Here is a 16,529-nt window from a genome sequence, read left to right as displayed (position 1 = left end):
CCGCCAGACCCTGAAAGCCATTAACATTGTTTCGGCCGTTAGGGCGGTTGGCGGCAACTCACCGCCCAGCGGCGGTTGCGTCGCAGCCAGAAGCGTGACTTCGCGCACGCTCCCTTTCCGCTCCTCCACTCAGAGCCGGGGACGCGGCGCGGGGCGCGGCGGAACTGCAGCTCCCATGACGCTTTGCGCGGCATAGGGTGCTTTACAATAGAAGCTCGGTTGGAGAGGCCTGCGGAGAAAAGCTGGGAACGGCCGCTTCCGGCATGTTCATCTCTGGACGAAGAACGGCCGACAAGTGGAGGGCGGAGGAGAGACTCCAATGCCCAGCGGGCAGTGCGCAGGCGGCGCTTGCGCGATGCGCGGACGGGGGGGCGGTCGGGCCATTTAAATGTGTGTTTGTGGGTGAAATGGCTGCGCAGGTCGGAGCGGTGCGCGTAGTACGGGCGGTGGCGGCGCAGGAGGAGCCGGACAAAGAGGGGAAGGAGAAACCTCATGCTGGGGTCTCCCCGCGAGGAGTGAAACGGCAGCGCCGATCTAGCAGTGGGGGGTCTCAGGAGAAGCGGGGGCGGCCGAGCCAGGAGCCCCCTCTCGCTCCCCCTCACCGGCGGCGTCGCAGCCGCCAACATCCTGGGCCGCTGCCGCCAACGAATGCAGCCCCAACTGTCCCAGGCCCTGTTGAGCCTCTTCTCCTGCCGCCTCCGCCGCCACCTTCGCTGGCACCCGCCGGGCCCGCTGTCGCTGCCCCTCTCCCGGCCCCAAGCACCTCGGCCCTCTTCACCTTCTCGCCTCTGACGGTGAGCGCGGCCGGGCCCAAGCATAAGGGCCACAAGGAGCGGCACAAGCACCATCACCACCGCGGCCCCGATGGTGATCCCAGCTCCTGCGGAACCGATCTCAAGCACAAGGACAAGCAGGAAAACGGCGAGAGGACTGGAGGGGTGCCTCTGATCAAAGCCCCCAAGAGAGGTGAGAGCAGGCAAACTGCCCGGCTTGGGTTCTAGGTCTCTCTCAGTTCCGATATCCCGCATCTTTAGGACTGAAAGACGCCAAACCCCTGCTTACCTTCTGCTGCTGTACTTCTCTAAGCTCACTGGGGTGGACCCTGGATTTCAGATCGTTGACACGGTTTGATCTAACTACTTGAGGCTTCTCGCTCCGAGGCCGAGCTGTCAGTTGCTAATCCCTTTACCAGTCCCCCGGAGCCTCTCAGCATTTGTTTTCAAATTCTGCAAGGTTTCCGCGCCGCGTTAGATTAGTAGGTGGGGTACTAAAAAAACGCCTTTCCGAAGAAAAGGCATGTTCCTAAAATCCCTTTTCCTTGTTTTGCTTGCTGGAGAGCTTTAGTATCTGCTCTCCCTTGCTCCAGAATAGTCAGGGGCATGGTTCCAGTCTTTCAGGAGGGAATTCATATAAAGGTTACACGACTCACTGGTTGACTTAGCTTCTGCAAGGTAAAATATCAGACGCAGTTTATCTTGGTTCTTTTTAATCTAGAGGTAAAAATCATTTTAAAGTTTTCATATTAGCTATTTAAATTCTTAGAATAGGCATGTGGAAGGTTTTCTCTACCCTTTGATACTAGGAAATAGGACCAACAGTGCCTCTGAAAAGTGGGAATTTGTGCAGTAGATAGTAGAGGCCGGAATTTCAGTTGCATTTGATTCTGTCTAGCACACTTTGTGGATCTGTTAATTCCAATAGCCCTCAAGAATATTTTACTAGAAAATGTCAGAGTATCCAATTAAATGTGGGTTCTAGAAAAATTAGATTGGCCAGAACTGATGTCTTCCTGTTCCCAAGTACCTGTAGCATTTATTTATATTCTTTGTGGAAGAAATGTGATGCGTTTGATTATGCCGTATGTTTGTACTTTATATATTATTTTATATAATTTGCTAGTTGTCTTTCCTCAGGAATATTTGAAATACTTGTTTCTTAGTACTGGACCAGTTAGGTTATTACATGTTAATGAGCCAATCTTTCAACCTAAAGTTTTGTGAGTCTTGCATTCTTTCCACGTATTGAGTGTTAAGGCTAATCATTTTTTTTGGTGGTGCTATTTCCGAATACTGTAGTTCGTTGCAAATAATTGCTCAATAAGTATTTATCGAATAGCATTAAATTTTTATTCATTTGGTGGCATCCAAATCTTGGGAGTAGAACCTGTGGCAAGATGACAGGACTGCCAGTTTTCACCACCAATATGCAATGATCTTGCTCTCTTTTTATTTTTACTTTTATTCCCTACTTTCTCATTTCGTGTGTGTGTGTGTGTGTGTGTGTGTGTGTTTTAACTGTACAGAACTAGAGGGAATCAGTGATCCTCTGGCTTAAATTTGTATTGTAGAAAAGGAAACTGAGGCCCAAAGTAGTAAAGAGGCCTGTTCAATCAAATCACAGTTAATTCGCATGAAGTGCAAAAAAATTAAATATTTTTTAAAAAGGTGAATATTGGCATAACAGGCAGTAGAACCCAGGCTCCTGAATCCTGCTTCAAGCTTCATCTCCAGGCTTCATGATGTTGCTTTCTCTTCCTGCTATTCATTTTTTTCCACTCCTTTGTTTACCTTTTCCCTGTGCTTTGACATTACAGTGGCTTTATATCATCGAGGATCTCTGACCTGGCCCCGTTTTATGGGGGATAGTGGCAATAACATGTGTAATAATTTACAATCTTTCTCTGAAGATTGCACAGGCCCCATGTTCTTTAAAAAACACACTTCTGACCTAATGCTGACTGATAGAACTTTCTCAGATGATGGAAATTTTCTGTATTTGTGCTGACCAATATGGTAGCCGTATGTGGTTCCTGAACAGACTTGAAATGTGGCATGATTGAGGAGCTGAAATTTTGATTTTATTTAACTCTAATTAATTTATAATTAGTCACATATGGCTAGTGGCTACCACACTGGACAACACCACTCTAAATATCTGTAGTTTGCCAACATGTGAAGAAGAGAAGTGGGTTAAGATAAGCCCATTTAAACATTTTAACTTTTGGCTGAGAGATTGTTGGATTATATACCCAAACTATATTTTGGGTGAAAAAGAATTTTTTGGTCAAATACATTTGAGAAAAACTGTGTACTGTAGCCTTCTACATATGTAACATGAATTGGCAAACTGGCATTTTAAAAGTTTTGAAAACCCTACAGAAAATAAACTGGTTTAACTTTGTTTAATCCAGGCTTTTGCACATAGTTTGACTGATATCTTTTTTGTCCTCTGAACATCTTTATTGTTACAGTGGTATGCAGGAGGCATGCCTCTGGTATTAATCTGAGTTTAAATCATGGCTCTAACACTTACTGTGTGAGCCTGAACAAATTGCTTTACCCTCTCTCAACCGCACTTTTCCTGTCTATAAAATGGGGTTGTGGTATTTCATTTATAAGGAACTTGTGTGGATTAAATAGGGCATTGTGTGAAAGTTCTTACAGCAGTGCCTGGCTCATTGTAGGCACTTACTTCAAACCGGCCTTTATTATTTTATTATTCATGGTCCTTAAAACAACTCTAAGATTAATAGGGAGAGTGGGCAGATTCTTGTTACTTACAAAGCTATGTCCTTCCTTCGCTTATCCTCAGATTTTTGGAAACTATTTTAACTGTTTTTTTTTTTTAGATAATTAATGATTCACAGGAAATTGCAAACATAGTCAAGTCCTTACCTTTTACCAGTTTCCCTCAGTGGCTACATCTTACATAACTATTGTATAATATCAACACCAGGAAATTGACATTGGTACAATGTATATGTAGTTATATGCTATTTTATCATATGTAGATTAGTGTAACCACCACTACAATCAAGATACAGAACTGTTCCACCACCACAAACCCTTTACAGCCTTAGGCACTCCCTCTGTCTCTCTACTGTCCCTGTCCCCTGGCAGCCACTAACCTGTTTTTCATCTCTGTAATTTTGTCATTTTGAGACTATTATATAAGTTGAATCATACAGTATGTGATCTTTGGAGATTGCCCTTTTTCACTCAGCGTGATGTCCCTGAGATCCATCCCTCTTTTTCATTGCCGAATAGTGTTCCATGGTATGAATGTACCATGGTTCACCTATTGAATCATTCCCGTATAAGAAAGGACATTTTGATTATTTCTAGTTTTTGGCTATTATAGATAGAGCTTCTATGAAAATTGGTGTTCAGGTTTTTGTGTGCATGTAACTTTTCATTTCTTTGGTCGTATGGTAAATACAATTAGCCCTCTGTATCCATGGGTTCCACATCAATGGATTCAGCCAACCTGGGATTGAAAATATTTTCAAAAAAACATTGTCTGTACTGGACTTGTACAGACTTTTTTTTCTTGTCACTGTTCCCTAAACAATACAGTATAACAATTATTTATATAGCATGTACATTGTATTAGGTATAAATAATCTGGAGATGATTTAAAATATAGGGGAGGATGTGCATAGGTTATAAGCAATTATTATGCCATTTTATATGAAGGACTTGATCATCTTGGATTTTGTTGCCCTGGGAGGCTCTGGAACCAATCCTCCATGGATACCAAGGATGACATATATATTTATTTTGTTTGTTTGTTTTTTAAGATACTGCCAAAGTATTTTCTGGAGTGTCGGTACCATTTTACATTCCTGTCAGCGATGTAAGAGAAATCCAGTTTCTCCACATTCTTGCCAGTATCTGGTGTTGTCACTGTTTTTATTTTAGCAATTTTAATAGACGTGTGGTGATATATCATCATGATCTTAATTTGCATTTCCCAAATGGCTAGTGATAATACACATCTTTTCATATCATCATTTGCCGTCTATATATCCTGGTCAGTAAAATGTCTCTTTATACCTTTTGCCTATTTTCTAATTGAATTTTGTGTGTGTGTGTGTGTACATACATATATATATATATATATATATATATATATATAAATTTTTTTTTTTTTTTTGAGACAGAATTTCACTCTTGTTGCCCAGGCTGGAGAGCAATGGCGCAATCTCGGCTCACTGCAACCTCTGCCGCCCGGGTTCAAGCGATTCTCCTGCCTCAGCCTCCTGAATCACTGGGATTACAGGTGCCTGCCACCACACCCAGCTACTTTTTTTTATTTTTAGTAGAGACGGGGTTTCACTGTGTTGGCCAGGCTGTTCTCGAACTCCTGACCTCAGGTGATCCACCCGCCTCAGCCTCCCAAAGTGCTGGGATTTCAGGCGTGAGCCACTGCGCCCGGCCCTTGAATTGTATATTTTTTATTACTGGGTTTTGATAATTTTTTGTAGATCACAGGTGCAGCTTCTTTGTATGGTTTGCACATATTTTCTCCCAATCTGTTGCTTGTCTTTCCATCCTTTTTGTTTGTTTGCTTGTTTTTATTTTTGTTATTTTGTTTGTTTGTTTGTTTGTTTGTTTTTTGAGATGGATTCTGACTTTGTCACCCAGGCTGGAGTGTAGTAGCACGATCCTGGCTCACTGCAACCTCCACCTCTTGGGTTCAGGTGATTCTCCTATGTCAGCCTCCCGAGTAGCTGTGATTACAGGCATCTGCCACCATGCCCGGCTAATTTTTGTGTTTTTTAGTAGAGACGGGGTTTCACCATATTGGTCAGGCTGGTCTTGAACTCCTGACCTCAGGTGATCCGCCCGCCTTGGTCTCCCAAAGTGCTGGGATTACAGGCATGAGCCACCACGCCCAGCCTGTTTGTTTTTGTTTTTTGGGGAGGGTCTCACTCAGTTACCCAGGCTGCAGCACAGTGATGTGATCATGGCTCACTCTAGCCTCAACCTCTGGGGCTCAAGTGATCCTCCCACCTCAACCTCCTGAGTAGCTGAGACCACACGTGTGCACCACCACACCCGGCTAATGTTTTTTTTTTTTTTTTTTTTTGGTAGAGGCAGGGTCTCTCTGTGTTGTCCAGGCTGGTCTCAAACTCCTGGGCTTAAGTGATCCTTCCGCCTTGGCCTACCAAAGTGTTGGGATTACAGACAGGAGCCACTGTGCCTGGTCCTTTCTACCTTCTCAGTGGGATACTTCACAGAGCAAAAATTTTAAATTTTGTTGATATCCAATTTACTAAGTTTTTTTTTTCTTTAATGGATCATGTTTTTGGCATCATATCTAACATACCAAGTCTTAGATCCCAAAGATTTTCTCCTTTGTTTTCTTCTAAAAGTTTTATAATTTTAACTTTTGTATTTTAATCTGTCATCCATTTGAGTTAATTTTGTACAGGTGTGAGGTTTAGGTCGCCATTTTTTTTCTTCTTGCCTAAGGATATCCAGTTGCTCTAGCACCTTTTGTTGAAAAGATTAATCTTCCATTGAATTGCTTTTGCACTTTTTTCAAAAATCAGTACAACCTGTAATGTAACAATGATTTTTTTTTTTTTTTTTTTGAGACAGAGTCTCGCTCTGTGCCAGGCTGGAGTGCAGTGGTGTGATCTCAGCTCATTGCAACCTCCACCTCCTGGGTTCATGGGAATCTTATGCCTCAGCCTCCTGAGTAGCTGGGATTACAGGCGCCCACCACCACACCCAGCTAATTTTGTATTTTTAGTAGAGATGGGGTTTCACCACGTTGGCCAGACTGGTCTCAAACTCCTGACCTCAGGTGATGTGCCTCCCACAAGCGCTGGGATTACAGGCATGAGCCACTGTGCCTGGCCTAACAATGGTTTTTACAATTTAAAATAGTTGGAACGACCTTGTAGCGCATGGAAATCATACGAAATTTAAACTGTGTCCAGAAATAAAGCTTTATTGGAATATAGCTCTGTTCATTCATATATATTGTCTATGGTAGTTTTTGCACTACAGTAGCAGAATACAGTAATTGAGACAGAGACCATAAGACCTGCAAAGCCTGCTGTTCGGCTCTTTAGAGAAGTTTGCCACCCTTGAGTTCACTTAAGAGACATGTTCCTTCCTGCACAGCAGTTCAACAGTATTTAATCTGAATTCATGTGGAGACTAACTACAAATTATTACAATCTCAGACATTTGGAGTTGTTCATAAACAGTTGAAACAAAAATTTAATCTGTAAATGCTAGGGTAAACTTGTTCATCTTTAAAACAGAAAGAAGTGATTTTCAGAGAGATGAAGTGAAATGCTTAAAATTTTTTAGTTGGTGATAGAGCTGAATACAGAACTCAATTTTTTTCCCTCATGGCCCAGTTGACCTCTCTTTCTGCTATGCACACTGGGGTTGATTATTTAACAGAGATATTTAAATGCTGTTTTTATTTCATATAGGCAATAGGCTTGAGTGTAACTAAACTGGCGATTACCTATGTGTTTTGAAATCTTAATTTTTTTCTCTCCCTCTTATTGCTCATAAAAACATAGGACAGGCCGGGCGCGGTGGCCCACACCTATAATCCCAGACCAAGGTGGGCAAATCACGAGGTCGGGAGTTTGACACCAGCCTAGTCAACATGGTGAAACCCTGTCTCTACGAAAAATACAAAAAATTAGCTGGGCTACTTGGGAGGCTGAGGCAGGAGAATCACTTGAACCTGGGAGGCGGAGGTTGCACTGAGCTGAGATTGCGCCACTTGCATTCCAGCCTGGTCGACAGAGTCAGACTCCGTTTCAAAAAAAAAAAAATAGGACAAACATACTTCCTTAAAAATCCATGAAAAGAAGTAATGCTTCTTTTTAATTATTCTTAGTAAATTCATGATTTTAATATGTTGTTAAAAAGGAAAGAAAGGAAGGACAGCCCCCATAGGCTGTCTTCTCCAATGTCATTACATGACCGGATTGCTCATATGTATGCTCTTGTGAGTCATCTTTCTTATCTCATTTTTTTTTTTTTTACTCTTGACCACTTGCCTAACTGCTATCACCGAGTGTAAGTGTTCCTGAGCCAGACGTTTAATGGAAATTTTCTCTCATGTCAAAAAGCAGGGATTTTAAGTCCAGAAACACTTCTTTTTGATGTTAGCAATGGAGAATTATTGGGATTATAAGGGAATTGAAATAAACAGATAATCTTATTTATCAGAACAACAACTGTAGGGACTAATATTTTTCCCTGCTCACCCTGAGAGAGGCAAAAACACCTTTAAGGGCACGAAAACTTTTGAAATGGCACTAAGTAAGATATTTGTTGAAGTAATACTCCCTTTATTCCAAGCTACCTCAGGTCCATTAATTGTAACCAGATAATCTTAGTTGATCATCTAATGGGAGTGTTGCAGGGAGATGTCTGATAGTGGAGGCGGAAAGGAAGAGAGTGTAGGGTGCAGTATGTTAGAAGAATTTGTTTTGGAGTCAGATAGGTGAGAAGTTTGAATCTTGGCTGTTGTGTACTAGCTTTGTGACCTAATATAAATTACATATCTTGTTTCAGGCTGTTTCTTTCTCCGTACTTCATTGGTTTGAGGATTAAAATAAAATAACATATATGGTCCCTATTAGACACTTGGCAAATAAGTTTTCTTTCCTCTTTCAGAGATCTTTCTTATGTGTTTCTCTTGATAATCAAGATGATAAGAGACTTATTGTGTGTCACATATTGTGATGAGGGCCTTATAGTCATTGTCTCATTTAATCCTTAAAATAACTGTGTGAGATAGACTCTAGAATTAATAACTTTTTGTTTTTTCTGAGACAGGGTTGCCCAGGCTGGAGTGTAGTGAAGTGATTATAGCTCACTGTAACCTCGAACTCCTGGGCTCAAGCAATCCTCCCACCTCAGCCTGTAGCTAAGCCTAGCTCACTCCTGCAGCTAGGACTACAGGCATGCACCGCCAAGCCCAGCTAACATTTTTTTTGTTTGTTTGTTTGTAAAAGTGGGGTCCTGCTGTGTTGCTCAGGCTGGTCTTGAATTCCTGGACTCTAGCAGTCTTCCTGCCTCAGTCTCCCAAAGTGCTGGGATTACAGGCATGAGGCACTGCACCTGGCCTATTATAACATTTTAAGATGAGAAAATTTAGATTTAAAGAGATTTATGAGCTTACCCAGAGACCTTAGTAAACAATAGAGCTGGGACATTGACTTAGGTCTATCTAACAGTACAGCACCTGTTCTTATCTTAAATAGTACACTCTACTGCCTCTAGAATTCAACTGTTTTTGGCAATAATAGTAGTTATGATGTATTGAGTATTTATTATGTTCTAGGACTATTATAAGTACTTCACATGCGTTTTTCATTTACTCTGCACACTAATTTTATAATGAGATACTGTTCTTTCCTCCGGTTCTACCAGTGAGCAGCAGTGCAAAGAATTAACTTGCAAAAAGATATGCTATCTCATTCATTATTGTTGGGAATACAAAATGATACAGCCACTTTGGAAGACAGTTTGGCAGTTTCTTAACAAAACTAAACATACTATACAATCCAGCAGTCATACTCTTTGATATTTACCCAGAGGAGCTGAAAATTTGTGTCCACACGAAAACCTGTAGATAGGTGTTTATAATAGGTTTATTCATAGTTACCAAAACTTGGAAGCAATCAAAATGTCCTTCAGTAGGTAAATGGATAAACTGTGGTACATCCAGACAGTAGAATATTATTCAGTGCTAAAAAGAAATGAGCTATCAAGCCATAAAAAGACATGGAGGAACCTTAAATGCATATTACCAAGTGAAAGAAGCCATTCTGAAAAGGCTGCACATTTTATGATTCCAATTATATGACACTCTGGAAAAGGCAAAACTATCAAGAAAGTTAAAAGATCAGTGGTTGCTAGGGGTTTTAGAGAGGGTTGCATGAATAGGCAGAGCACAGAGCATTTTATAGGCCAGTGAAACTACTCTTTATGCAACTTAATTAACGGTGGATACATGTCATACATTTATCCAAACCCACAGAATGTACAACAAGAGTGAACCTGAATGTAAACCATGGACTGCGGGCAGGCGAATAATGATGTGTCAATGTAGACTTATCAGTTGTAACAAGTATTCCACTCTGGCTGGGGGTGATGATAATCAGGGAGACAGACTATGCATTTGTGGGAGCCAGGTGTGGTTATAGTTCTAGGAACCTGAAACTGCTCTAAAAAAAAAAAAAAAAAAAAAAAAGTAAAAGCTTAGGGAAAAAAAAGTTCTAGAAAGTATACTTCTAGAACGTATACTAGAAAGTTATAGAACAGGGATTTAAACCTAGACAGCGCTCTTAAAACACCATAATATAGAGAGATGGTGGGTAAAGTAAGGCAGTGTTAAAAACATACAATGATTCACAAATGTTTGGCTTTCAAAATGAGTAGTTTTTTGTTTTTCCTTTTTAGTCAGGTATTTATATAGAACTGGAAGAACTCTCAAGAAGAGTGAAAATAATTTATTTTCAGAAAACAACTTTAGTCCTTTAAAAAATCATGAATAATAAGATGTAAGCAATTACACTTGTTTTGCTTTTGTTCATCTACCGTGATTTTTACGAACTGGAGATACTACCTTTTTTTTTTTTTTTCCGACTTCTAAGCCATAATTAGAGTATAAGAATTGCTGTTAAGACCTTAAGTTTTGTAGGCTGGGCATGGTGGCTTATGCCTGTAATCCCAGCACTTTGGGAGGCCGAGGCGGATAGATCACTTGAGGTCAGGAGTTTGAGACCAGCCTGGCCAACATAGTGAAACCCTGTCTCTACCAAAAAATACAAGAATTAGCTGGGCATGGTGATGTGCACCTGCAGTCCCAGCTACTTGGGAGGCTGAGGTGGGAGAATCACTTGAACTTGGGAGGCAGAGGTTGCAGTGAGCCGAGATTGCGCCACTGCCCTCCAGCCTGGATGAGAGTAAAACCCTATCAAAAAAAAAAAAGAACTTAATAATGTAGAAAGCTGTTTTTTTGCATTAATGAAAACTTTCAATTGTGTGAAATCAGATGACATTAATTGATAATATTGGTAGTATTAGCACATATGAGGATCTTATTAATAACGTCATGTATTAATAGTGACCTTTTTAAAGACAGCCAGCAATTTGTTTCTTAAGTGAATGTATCTTCCTCTGTAGAATTATGTATTTCTCTTTATATGTAATCACACAGTTGGATAGGTGAAAGCTTTTCTTAATCACAGGTATAGTGTAGGTTGGCTCTTTTTCTATAAAGAACTGTAGTCAATAAATTTTAGCTTTTGCACTATGGGGAAATACTAAAAATGTGCTGAATAGATTCTCTGTTGGAAAGCTAAAACCAGAAATAGAAAAGTTGTGAAGAAGACTTTGGACACTGACTTTCAAATAACGTTTTAAATTCAAGGCAGGGCAATTGTTATTTTTCTCATAAAGCAACAGTGGCCAGTGTTTGATAATAACCTTTAATAACTTGTTTATACATATGCCATTCTCAATTAGTTGCCACCACGGTAATTCAGTAATAAATTTTGTTTACTCATGGAGATTTGTTAGCCAGTATGAAATGGGTAGTCTTAAATTTCTCTGTAAAAAAAGTCAAGCTTTCTGTATCTTACCCTAAGTTAGATAAAAGTCAAAAGCTGAGGCCGGGCGTGGTGGCTCATGCTTGTAATCCCAGCACTTTGGGAGGCTGAGGTGGGTGGATCACTTGAGGTCAGGAGTTTGAGACCAGCCTGGCCAACATGGTGAAACCCTGTCTCTACTAAAAATACAAAAAATTAGCCGGGTGTGGTGGTACATGCCTGTGATCCCAGCTACTCAGAAGGCCGAGAGGCAGGAGACTCTCTGGAACCTGGGAGGCGGAGGCTGGAGTGAGCAGAGATCACGCCACTGCACTCCATCCTGGGCAACAGAGAGAGACTCTGTCTCAAAAAAAAAAAAAAAATTGAAAAACAGGATTAGTGAGAAGATAGATTGAAATTTACTTCATATTTAAAATTTTTATCATGTTGATTTATGAGATTACAATGTAAGATTCTTTTCTTTATACAGTGGTTTTCTCTTTTTTTGTTTTTTTTGTTGTTTTTTTTGAGATGGGCCATGTTGGACTAATTGAATGGTTTTCATATAAGTGAATTTTGTGAAACTCGTATAGGTGAAACCCACAGAGACTTGGCCATGTTAGAAATACCACTGGAAAGTTGATAGTAATATAGAAAATGTGTTACAATCAACGCAGTTCTTTCTTGGAGCTAATTTCAGTGGCAGATCTAGGGCACAATTCATTTTCTGCATACCAAATACCTCTTCCGAAGCTTAAAATAACAAGATCTATTTGGAGATATTTTCTTTTCTTGTTTTCCTGTGAAATTGCTAAAACATTAATAGAAGAGGGTAATTAGATGACTATTTTTAAATTGGTCTAACCTTTATATTGAATGGCATTAACATTTAGTTGCTTGGGAGAATTGCCTAAATTACTGATTTGATATTGGGGAAAGTATTTAGATGAATTTTATTTGGTAAGAAGTATACTTCTTACCAAATAAATGACTATTACTAAGTGTTTAATTCTCAAATATCTCAAATATTTAGTTGTATATAGAATAAAAGATGACTTTTTCTCTTGCCAGGTTAACAGTATTCTGATTAAATGTAAATTTTGGTATCTTATCACAGTTTAATTACAAGTGATATTTGCAAATAAACGGTTTTCATTTTATTGTTCTTAGAAGGAAATATTAAATACAATGAAAGTTATTTGGCATTAGTAAAGTCTTTGACTTGCTTTTTTAAGTATTTTCTTTAGAAGGTTTCGTAACCCTTGTAGTAGCTAATTGACTTGAAGTGATTTTATATGGAGTATTGGAACTGTCATATATTTACATATTGTACCAAGTAAATTCTTAACTCTAAAATTTGTTGAACTTGTTTTTCTAGATGTAAAAATAGGATTAATTGGAATATTTGTCTTAACTCCAAATTACTTCAATTATGTTAGAAAAAACGATTGTTTGGTGGGTAAATTCTATGCAGTAAATACTAGACCAAACTTGAAGGTTCGTCAGGACTCTACCTGGTATTTAATCCTGAAAGTTTCCTGCTAGGTATATTTTCCAATTAGTAAACAAAAGATGCCATTCCATCTTGGGCTTGTCAATCCATGATAATCCTTTAAAACTTAAAAGTAAGTTTTTAAATTATAAAAGTAATATGTTTATTTTAGAAAATTAGAAAATACAGATAAGCAGAAAAGCTAGACATTTAGAATTCTACCACCAATAGATAACTACCATTAATAGCTTGGTATATATTTCTCCAGATATTTTTCTGTGTGTGTGTGTGTGTGTGTGTGTGTGTGTGTAAAGCATCTATAGATCAGACAGACTTTTTCATCTCTTTAGGTCCTTTTCTTCTTTCTGGGAATATTTTCTCCTAGACCTTTACATGCCTGGCTTGTCTTATTCTTTGGGAATCACTCTTAATGTTACCTCCCCAAAAGAGCTTCCCCCAAACTTAATGCATCCCACTTATCACCATCTGGTACTTTCTTTTTCTTGTACAATTAGATCATAAGACCCAAGAGATGCCAGGCACCATGGGTCACACCTGTAATCCCAGAACTTAGGGAGGTAGAGGCAGGAGTATAGCTTGAGCCCTGCCTGGGCAACATATGGAGACTCCATACTCCTCAAAAAGAGGGGAGAAAAAGATCCAAGAGATTGGGGATTGTGTATGTCCTAGTCAGCATTATGGTCCTAGTGTTCAGAAGTATACCTAGCACTTAGTAGGTACTTAAATGTTTGGATGAATTAATGTTTATATAAAAATGGGATCAGAATGTACATGTGTTAAGTGCTCAGGAGAGAAAGGTAAGGTATACATCCCTGAACTTAGATTGCTGACAGTTTAGGGGAGGGTGTAAAATGAAATGTTAATAACACAGAGTATAAGTGCTGAGATGGGGATACAAAGCTTAAGGGAGCCCGTAGCAGGAGTAGCTATCCAGATTGGGTGGGGAAGAAAAGGCTTTCTGAAAGAATGAGTCTAAGCATTTTGTAACCTTCTAATTTTTATGTCAGTTTTTTCATCTATAATATACTTTATAATGGCTGGGTAGTGTTTTATAATATGTAACTACCAGAGTTTAATCAGTCCCCTGTTATTAGACATTTAGGAGCATTCCCTGTTGTGTCGTTTTAAATAATACTGTCATAGATATCTTTATATAATCTTCAATTATTTTCTTAGATAACTTTTACTTGGAAGTGGAATTTCTGGGTCTGAGGATTAGAAATATTTTTTAAGACTTTTAACATGTATCATGAAATTGCCCTTCAGAAAGTTGTACCAGTTTATACTTCCAGCAGTAGTAGTTGAGAATGACCAGAAACCGCAGACTTTGCCAACTTGATAGGAAAAAATGATATCTCATGGCTTACTTTGCCTTTGTTGATTTACCTGTATGTATCATAGTAATTCATAGGCTGACAGCAAAATATGCCTAGCTTAAATTTAAATTTTATGATAACTGAACAAAAGAATCTATGTTGTTACATAGATTTCAGAATCATCATATTTAGCTATCGTATAATGTTTCATACCATTGCTATATCATGATTTATTTAACCATTCTCTGTTTTTTGGATGTGTGAATTATTTCTGATTTTTCTCCATTATCAGTAATATACTGCTTTGAAAAATGGATACCTTCAATTTTATTCTTTTCTTCAATCCAGAATATTATTATATTTTAAGATCTCTGTCTCATTTGTTTTCTAAACACATAAGTTGTAATAGCAAATTCAGAGAAATTGAGGATAGGCTATTTAATGAGATCAAGTACCTTAAGAAGCTTGTATGTTGACACTAGTCCTAGCAACTAACTTCTTTTTAATTATTGTGGCCAGAAACACCAGATGAAAATGGTAAAACCCAGAGAGCCGATGATTTTGTCTTGAAGAAAATAAAGAAGAAAAAGAAAAAGAAACACCGAGAAGACATGCGAGGAAGACGCCTTAAAATGTACAATAAGGAAGTACAAACCGTCTGTGCTGGCCTGACCCGCATCAGTAAAGAAATTCTCACCCAAGGACAAATAAATAGCACTTCAGGACTTAATAAGGAGTCCTTCAGGTATCTGAAAGATGAACAGCTGTGCCGATTAAATTTGGGTATGCAAGAATATCGGGTACCCCAGGGAGTACAAACACCTTTTATGACTCACCAGGAACATTCTATTCGTAGAAATTTCTTAAAAACAGGTACTAAATTTAGCAACTTTATTCATGAGGAACACCAGTCCAATGGTGGTGCTCTTGTCCTTCATGCTTACATGGATGAACTCTCATTTTTGTCTCCAATGGAGATGGAGAGATTTTCTGAGGAGTTTCTTGCTTTGACATTCAGTGAAAATGAGAAAAATGCTGCTTACTATGCTTTAGCAATAGTGCATGGAGCGGCTGCTTATCTCCCAGACTTCTTGGACTACTTTGCTTTTAATTTCCCCAACACTCCAGTGAAAATGGAAATTCTGGGCAAGAAAGATATTGAAACAACCACCATTTCAAATTTTCACACTCAGGTAAGATAAAAATTGTTGTTAAAAATTATTTAGTAAATACGATTCTAAACAGAATTAACCTCTTTCTGTCGCACAGCACATACCAGCACATTTTTGATAACAAATTTATGGTAATAAAGGTGCTTCAAATTGTTTGTCTCTTCCTCTAATTGAAAAATCTTAATTACTGAGTTCGGGTGGGGCTTCTTCTTTACTGGAAGGAATGCTTTATACATGTTATGCATCATTACAAATCTTTATGGAAAACTAGCTTGAAAACTTACCTGGTCTTTCACAAATCGGGTAATGTTAGTATGGAGGATGTGATTGAGATCTGTTAGTCTCAGGATAACTTTAGTTAAGATTTGCTTTTATATCATAATAAAACACGTGAGGGCATGGGCCTGTTTATATGCCAGGTTTTTGGAGTTTTTATATCTCTTTCAGTAACTTGTTGGCAGTCCATCCCAGAAATATACCCCATTTATGTGACTTGGAAGTGTCATTAGGAAGAACGCCATAGCCTCTGCTCCTTCTGCCTATACATTGTTGTAGGTGAAGACATTTTTTGAAGCCTTGCATGGGCAGCTAGGCTTAAGTCAGCAGGGAAACGTCTGCTTCTTAACCAGTGGTTTTAACCAAACATTTTTTTCAGTGAAGTTATTTCAGGGAATAAGAAGTTAATAATGTGTCCTAGTTTTTTTCTTACTTGCTTTTCTCATAAGAATTGAATATAAATGGTCAGCTATAAGTTTCTGCAGTATATATTATAAATTCAACTTTAGTGGAGACTTTCACTTTTTCAACTTTTATGATTATATGTTCTGTTTTTTCAGGTTGTCTAGTAATTTGCTGCCATTCTTTTCCCTTTATATATATATATATTTTTAGGTAAATAGATTGTTGCCGTAATAAGACTCTCAGCTGCCTGAATTATAGCGGTTTCAAGCCACTTAGATTTATTTGAAACCTCCTCTAACTTGAATCTTTTTTAGTGAGTCTTACCATTTTTGCCTCCAATGAGGGGAGTATCCAGTTTAGATTTATGAGCTTCAGAATTTCTCTAATTGAAGTTCTCTCTGCAGTAGAGAGAGCAGGAGCAGCCAATGTGGAGAGGTCGCAAGATGGGGCTGCCCAAGATGTTGGAACACCATGTGCAATAAAGG

General features: G+C 38.9%; 1 protein-coding gene across 1 annotated transcript in view; it reads left to right on the top strand.

The window, feature by feature from the left end:
- Positions 1 to 68: 68 nt before the first annotated feature.
- RSBN1 (round spermatid basic protein 1) overlaps positions 69 to 16,529 on the top strand; it is a 50,846-nt gene continuing 34,385 nt past the window's right edge. Inside the window, exons 1-2 of the mRNA XM_003308310.5 lie at positions 69 to 966; positions 14,711 to 15,384. Coding sequence (XP_003308358.1) covers positions 264 to 966; positions 14,711 to 15,384 — 1,377 coding nt within the window. The 5' untranslated portion in view covers positions 69 to 263. The remainder of the gene's footprint in view (positions 967 to 14,710; positions 15,385 to 16,529) is intronic.

The sequence above is a fragment of the Pan troglodytes genome, chromosome 1 (assembly GCF_028858775.2).
Source record: "Pan troglodytes isolate AG18354 chromosome 1, NHGRI_mPanTro3-v2.0_pri, whole genome shotgun sequence".
In the NCBI taxonomy this organism is placed as follows: domain Eukaryota; kingdom Metazoa; phylum Chordata; class Mammalia; order Primates; family Hominidae; genus Pan; species Pan troglodytes.
Note: the sequence above shows the minus strand (reverse complement) of the source record. Positions and strands in the feature narration are given on the sequence as shown.